Source organism: Colobus angolensis, unplaced genomic scaffold, assembly GCF_000951035.1.
Source record: "Colobus angolensis palliatus isolate OR3802 unplaced genomic scaffold, Cang.pa_1.0 Scaffold19, whole genome shotgun sequence".
In the NCBI taxonomy this organism is placed as follows: Eukaryota; Metazoa; Chordata; class Mammalia; order Primates; family Cercopithecidae; genus Colobus; species Colobus angolensis.
Genome location: NW_012115043.1, coordinates 5,834,738 through 5,846,278, shown reverse-complemented (window position 1 = coordinate 5,846,278; position 11,541 = coordinate 5,834,738). Strand labels below are relative to the sequence as shown.

Below are 11,541 nucleotides of genomic sequence, written 5' to 3'. Positions count from 1 at the left end.
TCGATCTCCTGACCTCGTGATCTGCCTGCCTCGGCCTCCCAAAGTGTTGGGATTACAGGCGTGAGCCACTGCACCTGGCCGCATTTCATAACTACATACTCTGTGAGGCCAAATTTTTCTTCACATACTTTAGCCAAAACAACATATCACAACAGACTGAGTACAGAAAGAGATATAAGAATGTGTCTTCTTTATTATTATGTCAGACATGAAAGGAACTTAGAAAAATGTAAAATATTGCTGTTTTTCTCAGTAAATTATTTTTTTGTTTTGGAATATAGTTTTTCTCTATGAAAAATGTGATTTGTGTTAACATGTAATAATTTATTATTACCATTTTTGAGACGGAGTTTCACTCTTGTTGCCCAGGCTGCAGTACAATGGCGCAATCTCGGCTGATCGCAACCTCCGCCTCCCCAGTTCAAGCAATTCTCCTGCCTCAGCCTCCCAAGTATCTGGGATTACAGGCATGCGCCACCATGCCCGACTAGTTTTTGTATTTTTAGTAGAGACAGGGTCTCTCCATTTTGGTCAGGCTGGTCTTGAACTCCTGACCTCAAGTGATCCGTGCCCACCTTGGCCTCCCAAAGTGCTGGGATTACAGGTGTGAGCCACTGCGCCTGGCTGATAGTTTATTATTTTAAAATATTTAAAAATTTTCTCAGTTTTAATATCTTATATGAGAAATATTCATTGATATAATTGACATAAACAAAGTTCTTTGGTAGGTAAAGGTGTCCTGAAACCAAAAAGCTTAAAAATTACTGCTATAAATATCTCATAGTTTAAACATAAATATCAACTGAAATGTTAAAAAGGAAAAAGTGATTTTTTCAATTTTTGTGTGCACATAATCTATTTAAGGAGTAAAACACAGTTTTAAGAAAAACTGGAATAATGATCTATAAATGGAGCAATGGAGGAGGGTAACTTGCTGGTTTCTGCTCCAATGTCAATGTAAAATAAAAGAAAATTAAAAGACCATATAATCAGGCCCTAAGAATCCTTTTACAACCATGAAATCAAAATAGCATATCCTCACCCTTCAAAGCGGAAAAAGAAAAGCAAAGGAGAACAGTGAATGGATTTCCTGTCATCTTTTCCATGCTTCCAAACTGAAAGCAGATACAGACACACAGTCATGTAATCTGATAGGCAGATATGTCAGCCTGACTGCAATAGAATCTTAATTTTTATCCAACCACAGGCACTACTAAATATGCCTCTTACTTTAGTTCTCTTAAGCAGAGGGTGGACACTCTAAAAATCTGGACTTACCCTACAGTTAATAGATTTCAAAGTAATCAATCACTAATCATGACTGCATTTAACCAGAAAATGTAGAATAACTCACCTGTAAATCATATGGCTTTCCAGCCCTCACTAAAAAACTCAGTAATATACTGGTATGTGCAAAATGGACATTCTCATCCAGGAACCCATGTAAGAGCAGTAAACGATTTGGTCTGGAGAAATGGAAGTATTATAGGATTAGGCAAAATAGTACAGTATTTGGAAAAACAATTTCACTTATTTAATCATACTTAACCATATTAACTTCCTGATACTGTAATGTTAGAATAAGAATTCAATATTTTCAATATTAAATTTGTAACATATTAATGAGATACCACATGTAATGAAAGATTAAAAAAAGATCTTGTGTTCAATTTTTTATGATTAAAATATTAAAACACATCTATAATTACAGCATGTCTCCAGAAAAACTATGTGTAAAATGTATTCAGGCAGACATAAAATTTTTTCCACCTTGAAAGTCGTGTACTTAACTTTTTTCAGCAAAAACAACTGCTTCAAATATAACTTGTAAAAAAACATTATATGAACTGGCCTGTAATTCAGTTTTAAGAAACAGCCATGATATTCTAGTATAACATATTCATCTTGGTTTTTCAGTATTTGAATTTTCCATTAGGATTAAAGACAATTTTTTAAAATACAATTGAAAATTTATAATCTTCATTTTAAAGCTTGAATTAGGCTGTGCCTGGTGGCTCATGCCTACAATCCCAGCACTTTGGGAGTCTGAGATGGGCAGATAACTTGAGTCCAGGAGTTTGAGACCACCTTAGGCAACATGGTAAAACTCTGCCTGACTCTACTAAAAATACAAAACATTAGGTGGGCATGGTGGCACGTGCCTGTAGACTCAGTTACTTGGGGGCTGAGGTGGGAGGATTCTCTGAGCCCAGGAGTTTGACGATGCAGGGAGCCCTGATCATGCCACTGCACTCCAGCCTAAGTGACGGAGTGAGACCCTGTCTCAATTAAAAAAAAAAAAAAAAGCTCGCACTTACTCAGAGGGGAACTTTTCTGCTTGCATGGCCACAGATCCTAAGTAATAGCCCTGTTCATTCTGGTCAGGGTGACCCATATAACGTTCCGTGTATCCTGTATCATAGAAGATCCACAGAGTGACTGGGGCCCCAGCAATAGCAACCTGCATAAGATGACATTGACAGTCAAGTGTGATCTGGAAAAAGAGAGTTGCTAGCAGTGAGATCTTACAACTGCAAAATTACACTGTAAAATTATCCTTAAGCTTTAGCCTTATGACTGGGCCATACATGTCTTAGGCAACTCAGAATACTGAAGTGAAGTGCCAAGGTCAAGAATTTGATACTCTTGTGAGTCAGTTTCATGTTCCATGGGCATTCTACATACCAAACCTTTAACCTGGGCTAGCTGAAATACAAAAGCCAGGCCCGTTGTTAAAAGACAACTGAACTACATCCTGCTACTGAGGAAAAAATGTGCGAGAACTGTCAGTTTTATGTAAAAAAGGAGCCACCTTTTTTTTTAAGCCTCTGTTGGCAGTACAGAATTTAAAACAATAAATGAAATATACTAAAACTTTGCCTCATTTTAAGGCTCTTATACATAGTTTTATATTTAAATACTCTAATTATTTTCTTGATAGCTACAAGCCTGGGAAAATTATGGGAGTAGTCAGAATTTATTTATGGTTATTATGAAGATCATCTAGACATACGTGCAAGAATAAAACCCTTATTTTGTTCTTAAAAATAAAAATTAAGGGTCAGGTGCAATGGCTCACGCCTGTAATCCCAGCACTTTGGGAGGCCGAGGCAAGTGGATCACCCAAGGTCAGGAGTCCGAGACCAGCCTGGCAAACACGGTAAAATCCTATCTCTACTAAAAATACAAAAATTAGCTGGGAATAGTGGTGGGCGCCTTTAATCCCAGACTGAAGCATGAGAATTGCTTGAACCTGAGAGGCAGAGGTTGCAGTGAGCCGAGATTGCACCACTGCACGCCAGCCTGGGTGACAGCAAGACTCTGTCTCAAAAATAAAATAAAAAATAAAAATTTTAAAAATTACTTTTCACTGTAAAGTAACATCATGTTATTGAAATATTAAAAAAAGAAACACTACTCATAATTCCTATTCTCAACAATTATCATCCTTATGTATTTTCTTCTAGTATATTTTTCCAAGAGTTTTACAGAATTGTAAGCATTTATACATCTAATAATTCACTCATTCGCCGGGCGCGGTGGCTCAAGCCTGTAATCCCAGCACTTTGGGAGGCCGAGACGGGCGGATCACGAGGTCAGGAGATCGTAGACCATCCTGGCTAACACGGTAAAAAACTAGCCGGGCGAGATGGCGGGCACCTGTAGTCCCAGCTACTCGGGAGGCTGAGGCAGGAGAATGGTGTGAACTCGGGAGGCGGAGCTTGCAGTGAGCTGAGATCTGGCCACTGCACTCCAGCCTGGGCGACAGAGCGAGACTCCGTCTCCAAAAAAAAAATAATAATTCACTCATTCAACGCACTTATTGAGGGCCTACTATGTGCCAAGCATTAGGCTTGACTGCTGAGGATATAGTGGTGTACAAACAGGTCCCTGCCCTCATAGCTTGCAGTCCAACAATTAAGTAATTACAATCCAATAGGTATGCTGTATGTGCTTTACTAATCGTAACTATCTCCTATACTCTTTGGCACGTATCTATAAACAGTCAGTAACTAGTTATCCAGTTGACAGATGTTTAAACATTACATATGTTTAAAAGAAAAATACACACACAGACACACACACATATATACATATAAAACTTGAAGGCTGGGTGCAGTGGTTCACGTCTGTAATCCCAGCACTTTGGGAGGTCAAGGCAGATGGATCACTTGAGGTCAGGAGTTCAAGACCAGCCTAGCAAACATGGTGAAACTCCATCTCTACTAAAAGTACAAAAATTAGTTGGAAATCGTTTGAATCCGGGAGGTGGAGGCTGCAGTGAGCCAAGATCATGTCACTGTGCTCCAGTCTGGGTGAAGAGCGAGACTCTGTCTCAGAACAAAACAAAACAAAACAAACAAACAAAAAAACAAACGAGATATATATACATTTCACATGGCTCTTAAACATACAAACCCTAACATTCTACAATATTGCCAACTCTGGGCCAGATGCAGTGGCTCATGCCTGTAATCCTAGCACTTTGGGAGGCCAACATGGATGGATCTCTTGAGGTCAGGAGTTTGAGACCAGCCTAGCCAATATGGTGAAATCCCATCTCTACTTGAAAAAAAAAAAAAAAAATTAGCCAGGTGTAGTGGCGGGCACTTGTAATCCCAGCTATTCAGGAGGCTGAGACACGATAATCGCCTGAACCCAGGGGACAGAGGTTGCAGTGAGCCAAGATTGCGCCACTGCACTCCAGCCTGGGTGACAGAGCAAGACTTTGTCTCAAACAAAAACAAAAACAAAAACCCAAAAAAACATTGCCAACTCTGTAAACCTTCAGGAAATAGACATTTTTATATATCCTCTATTTACAGAAAAAGCTACCCTTATTGCAAAAATGAGTATAATAGGAAGTCACATACCCTGAAGATATCTGACCTCTGCATTAATGCCATCAGGGAGAGGTATCCTCCATAGGACCAGCCGTGGATGCCCACACGATCTAAGTCAATGAAATCATATCGAGAAGCTAGATATTGGAGTCCTTCCACCTGATCATCAATTTCTATTTGACCCTGTCAAAAAAGGGAGAACATTTCACTGATTCTGATGAATAAAAGTCTCATAAGAGTGCTTTTAAAGATGATAAATGTTTTTACTAAAAATACCTGTAGGTCTTTTAATTTTTACTTTATTTATTTTTTGAGATGGAGTCTCACTCTGTTACCCAGGCTGGAGTGCAATGGCACAATCTTGGCTCACTGCAACCTCTGAATCCTGGATTCAAGCGATTCTCCTGCCTCAGCCTCCCAAGTAGCTGGAATTACAGGCATGCACCACCATGCCCAGCTAATTTTGTATTTTTTAGTAGAGACGGAGTTTCACTATGGCCAGGTTGGTCTCAAACTCCTGACCTCTCAAGTGATTCGCCCGCCTCGGCCTCCCAAATTGCTGGGATTACAGGTGTGAGCCACCACACCCGGCCCTGTAGGTTTTTTAGATTAGAATTTACTACCAACTGAGATTCTGTTGCCCCCTCTCCCTCAAATTTTTAAAAAATCTATTTGGAGATAGGGGCCTATAGCTTCTGTTGCTAGCCTGTCCTAGAGTTTAGTTACCACTTAGTCATAAAGCTCCTTCCTATTGCTACTCAAACTGTCCCTTGCTATTTGGGTATTTCCCATTTCCATTTGTTCTGTTGTCTGCTAAGAGGTCGGCATCTTCCTTGTAACAAGCCTTCCTATACCCAAAGACAAAAAATTAGCCCCTTAAGTAATTAATTTTACTTCTCCTTTTTATTTATTTGTTTTTTTGGAGACATGGTCTCACTCTGCTGTCCAGGCTGGAGTGCAGTAGTGTGACCATGGATCACTGTAGCTCAACCTCCCAGGCTCAAGTGATCCTCCCACCTCAGCCTCCCAAGTAGCTGGGACCCCAGGCATGTGCCACCATGCCCAGCTAATTTTTTAACTTATTTGTAGAGGTGGGGGTCTCATTATGTTGCCCAGGTTGGTCTTGAACTCCTGGGCTCAAGTGATCCTCCTGCCTTGGCCTCCCAAAGTGTTGGGATTACAGGTGTGAGCCACTGCACCTGACCTATTTCTCCTTTTTAATTTTTAGTGCAGTAAAGCAGAAGGAATCACTCTTGAGGCCCTATCTTCTTATTTCCCTATTATATTATCTCTAGGAACTGAACATACCACTTCTTTAAGGTCCTAATTCCTACCACCACCACCTTGTCTATATTACTAGGCCTGCCAGTGCACGCAATCTCACTTCACTGAGCCAAAAACAAAAATAAAAACAAAAAAACTTACATGAGAATACAACATAAGGTCAAAGAACTGGCTGTGGGAGAAAATCCCCATGTCTTACTCAGCATGTCCAATAACACTGGCAAACACAGTAACTGCCTTACTGTGCAAAAGGAACATCGGATTCTCATCATTTCCCAAAGCAGCAGAAAGGACATGGGGCATCTCTAAAAGGTAGCATTTAAAGCTTCCTGTAGAGAGAAAGAGGCTTGTCACAAGGAAGGCACTAACCAGTTGGATTCCCTCTTCACAGAGGACAGAACAAATCTCAATTATTCCTCAACAGTGTCCAGGATGCTGAAAGCTAAATGGTGCTAAATTCTACCGAAGTGGACATACAAAATAGAGAGGGTATTTCTATGTACAAGTGGCTCTATCTCAGTTCTCCAAAGTTACATATAGGTACACATGAGCTAGCCTAGTGTACATCAAGTTGCATCTTCTCTCCCACCCCCAACTCTAACACAGATACACTCTCATTCACTCATTCATAGCCCCTTCCCCCAACTCTCTTTCAAGGGTTTCACACCAAACAATGCACCAGAAAAATGTAAATGTCTATAAAAGAAAAGTGTTTTTATGCTCACACACCATTTTATATTTAAAGGCGCCTTCAAATTTAAGCCCTCGGTGACAGGATCCCCTGTTGTCTATTACCACAACCACATAACCTAGAGAGGCTAGGGTATTCAAGCGGAAATACTTGACTCCTTTAAACCGATTATTCACCAACTGCACCTGAGGAAGAAACACAGCTTCAGTTTATCATATGGAAGCATATAAAAACCTAAGTGGCAGGGCATTGCAAGAAATAGAAAGCTTAATTTCACTATTATTTTACCTTTAAAATGCAATTTTTTAAGTCATTTATTTTTAAATTAACTTAAGTCTTTTCATGTTTATGTTGCTTCCTGCTTAACTTCACACTCAAGTTCAGGGCAATTACTGAACAACCGTAGGATTTAAAATTCTAACTTAGATATTAATTACATACAAGTGAATCAATCCACCCCATGTAAAAAGTTACTAAACTGATTATTTCTACCCTGAAGAACTGTGTTATTCGAATGACAGTTACAAGGACAAATAAGAAAAACTTTCCTCCCCATCAGACATCAGACATGACTGCTGCTTGGCTTCCTCCACTGGCTACCATTACCCTTCAGAATAAGTCTACATGGCCCTTGAGATCTTTGGCTACCTCTGACCTCATCTCATACCATTTCCCTCCACGTGCACTTACTCTAACCTTATTGTCAACACTATCAAGTTGGTTCTAGTCCCAGGAACTTGACATTTACTGTTTTCTGTGTCTGGAATGCTTTTCTTTCATATCTTTTGCATGGCTCATTCCTTGTCAATGTTTGTAACCTCAGGAGAGGTCTTGCCATCCCCTTTCCCAGCAAATCTTCATAGAACTTCCATTATAAAAAGTCATACTTTTAGGCCAGGTGTGGTGGCTCACACCTGTAATCCCAGCACTTTGGGAGGCTGAGGCGGGTGGATCACCTGAGGTCAGGAGTTCGAGACCAGCCTGGCCAACATGGCAAAACCCTGTCTCTACTAAAAACAAAAAATTAGCTGGGCATGGTGGGGAGTGCCTGTGGTCCCAGTTACTCAGGAGGCAGAGGCATAAGAATTGCTTGAACCCAGAAGGCAGAGAGGTTGCAGTGAGCCAAGATCATACCACCGCACTGCAGCCTGGGCAGCAGAGAGAGACTCTGTCGCAAAAAACAAACAAACAAAAATCATACCTTTTTTTTTTTTTGAAGAGATGGGGTCTCCAGGCTGGAGTGTAGTGGCACAATCATAGCTCAGTGCTGCCTCAAATTCCTGGGCTCAAGTAATCTTCCTGCCTCGGTCTTCAAGTAGCTGGGACTACAGGTGTGCACCACTATGCCTGGTTAATTTTTAAATTTTTTTGTGGAGATGGGGTCTCACCATCATATCTTTTTATGTTTGCTTATTATTTTCCCTTTATGGCCATGAAGTGGAACACTAGTCTGACATGTTCACTGGGTATCCTCACTGCCTAGAACAGTACCTAGTACATCACAGGAACTTAATACCTGTTTGCTAAATGAATGAATGAAAAAGAGAAATAGGAGAATTTTTTTTTTTTCCATTTCCACCTTGGGAAGAGGGTGTTTGGTGGGTAAAGGTACTTGTATTTATTTATTTACTTAAGAGATGGTGTCTCACTCTGTACCCCAGGCTGGAGTGTGGTGGTGCAATCATAGTTCACTACATAGTTCACCTCGAACTCCTGGGCTAAAGCAATCCTTCCACCTCAGCCTCTGAATAGCTGGGATTAATATGTGTGCCACAGCACCTGGCTAAAGATTTGTCTTTAAAGGCAGAGTGCTGAAAGAAGAAATACTAGGCAGAGAAGAACACAAATATGAACATTTAAAGAAAACCACCTCACTTCTTTGTCTGCTACCACATATAGAAGATGGTCTCAATTGCTTGATATGAACACTTAAATATACTGCCTTTCGGCACTGGCAATCCAAAAGTCTCCTTCAGTATCAATTCTTCAAAACCTGTGTCCTGTTATCATCTAGCCTGATCTCTTTGCATTTTTATTTGCAGAACAGTGTCTGGCACATTCTAGGAAATACTGTAAGTATTTGTTACGCAAACTTTTGTTTTTTGGTATGTAGTCTTGCTCTGTCACCCAGGCTGGAGTGCGATGGCATGATCTCAGCCCACTGCAACTTCAGCCTCTCAGGTTCAAGTGATTCTCATGCCTCAGTCCCCGAGTAGCTGGGATTACAGGTATGCACCACAATGCCCGGCTAATTTTTGTAATTTTAGTAGGGTTGGGGTTTCACCATGTTAACCAGGCTGGTCTCAAACTCCTGACTTCAAGTGATCCGTCCACCTCAGCCTCCCAAAGTGCTGGGGTTACAGGCATGAGCCACCTCACCCAGCCTTGTCAAATAAATGCTTACAAACACAGCTGTTAATAATGGAGAGTTTAAGGAACTGATCCTTGATAACTTTAGTGGGAAATATCTGTTGTTTTTCTTGTATTTCACTCTTTTCTGACCTATAGAAATTGCTGCCTTTGGTGACAAAGTAATTCACTTCACGTTATGAACTGTGACACTGTTGCTGTTTCAACAGATTTCCACTTAGACGTGAATACACACCAAAGAACAGTTTTTGACCACATGAACATCATACTCTTAAAAGATTTAAACAAATTTTACAATGTTATTGTGTGCTATTAAAAAGATCGAGTCTATATTAGGGAGTCTCTTCATAATTAACCCAAATGAAGTCATCAAACAAGATGAATGATCTTCCAAGAGGTTGAAGGGACAGGGGCACTATATCATGTGAAATCTCATGGGAAAATCTCCCTGCAAATTGAACACCAGATTTTTTTTTTTTTTAAGATGGGGGTCTTGCCCAGGCTGGTCTCAAACTCCTGGGCTAAAGTAATCCTCCCACCTCAGCCTCCCAAAGTGCTGAGATTACAAGCGTGAGCCACCACACCCGGCCAGATTCTTCTGTTTCTTCTCTTTTGACACATGGTCTCACTCTCTTGTCTAGGCTGGAGTGCAATCACATGATTACAGCTCACTGCAGCTTCAAACTTCCTGGCTCAAGCAATCCTCCTATCTCAGCCTCCCAAGTAGCTGAGACCACAGGTGTTTGCCACCATGCCCAACTAATTTTTTTACTTTTTGTAGAGATGGGGGTCTCCCTATCTTGCCATGCTGGTCTCGAACTCCTGGGCTAAAGTGATCCTCCTGTGCCCATCCTAAGCCTCCCGAAGTGCTAGGATTACAGTCATGAGCCACCGCACCCAGCCCAGATTCTTCTCTGGCCTCATCAAATTTGAATTTTTCCCAAGAACATTTTGAGAAAGAAATCAATAAATCATCCTAAGTCACCTATAGCTTTTCAAAAATCACATGGTGAAATTCACTCATAGTCTTTCAAATATGACTGTTCGGTAAGTGCAAAAAAGCATAGCTGTACTGCATAAAGTATTCTAAACAATTAATTTTGTTTTGGCTGGGTGCAGGGCTCACACCTGTAATCCCAGCACTTTGGGAGGCTGAGGTGGGTGGATCACCTGAGGTCAGGAGTTCAAGACCATCCTGGCTAACATGGTGAAACCCTGTCTCTACTAAAAATATAAAAATTAGCCAGGTGTGGTGCTGTGCACCTATAGTCCCAGCTCTCAGGAGGCTGAAGCAAAAGAATTGCTTGAACCTGGGAGGTGGAGGTTGCAGTGAGCCGAGATTGCGACACTGCACTGTAGCCTAGGCAACAGAGCGAGACTCCGTCTCAAAAAAAAATTGTTTTAATTGAATTGGCTGACCTTTTTTAAATTATGGTAAAATATATATAAAATTTACCATTTCAACCATTTTAAGCATACAATTCAATGACATTAAATACATTCATGCTGTTGTGTAACCATCACCATTATCCATTTCCAGAACTTTTTCATCACCCAAACAGAAATTCTGTACCCATTAATAACTCCCGGCCAGGCACGGTGGTTTACACCTGTAATCCTAGCACTCTGGGAGGCTGAGGTGGGTTGATCATCTGAGGTCAGGAGTTCGAGACCAGCCTGGCTAACATGGTGAAACCCCGTCTCTACTAAAAATATAAAAAATTAGTGGGGCATGGTGGTGCACGCCTGTAATCCCAGTTATTAGGGAGGCTGAGGCAGGAGAATTGCTTGAACCCAGGAGGTGGATGAGGCAGTGAGCTGAGATGCTGCCTCTGGAAGACGGAGTGAGACTCTGTCTCAAAAACAAACAAACAAAGAAACAAACAAAGAAACAAAACACTCAAACACTCCCCATCCTCCTTCCATCTAGTCCCTGACAACTTCTATTCTACTTTCTATCCCTATGAATTTGCCTATTATAGGTACCTCATATTTGGTATGTAGATACATTTCCAGATACTAAATAACTGGGTATAATTATTAATTATAAAGGGTATTATTGAGTCTAAGGATTGTATTATGAAAACACTGTAATTATATTTTAATTTCTTCCAAGGCTCAGTGTAGGATATATAATCAAGAATAAACAATTTTAAAATTTAGCAATTAACCAATACACCCATCCAAAATATATACTTTTTGATGGAGTCTCGCTCTGTCACCAGGCTGGAGTGCAGTGGCACTATCTTGGCTCACCGCAACCTCTGACTCCCTAGTTCAAGTGATTCTCCTGCCTCAGCCTCCCAAGTAGCTGGGATTACAGGCACACACTACCACGCCCAGCTAATTTTT

General features: G+C 40.8%; 1 protein-coding gene across 2 annotated transcripts in view; it reads right to left on the bottom strand.

Moving 5' to 3' along the window:
* Positions 1 to 11,541, bottom strand: part of LOC105510542 (dipeptidyl peptidase 8) — a 55,763-nt gene that overhangs the window by 4,958 nt on the left and 39,264 nt on the right. The window contains exons 12-15 of one of the 2 annotated variants that reach the window (XM_011940387.1): positions 6,858 to 7,004; positions 4,875 to 5,027; positions 2,319 to 2,461; positions 1,355 to 1,466 (exon numbers count right to left, since the gene is read on the bottom strand). In XM_011940387.1, coding sequence (XP_011795777.1) covers positions 1,355 to 1,466; positions 2,319 to 2,461; positions 4,875 to 5,027; positions 6,858 to 7,004 — 555 coding nt within the window. The remainder of the gene's footprint in view (positions 1 to 1,354; positions 1,467 to 2,318; positions 2,462 to 4,874; positions 5,028 to 6,857; positions 7,005 to 11,541) is intronic. The other variant, XM_011940388.1, reaches the window with a different exon arrangement.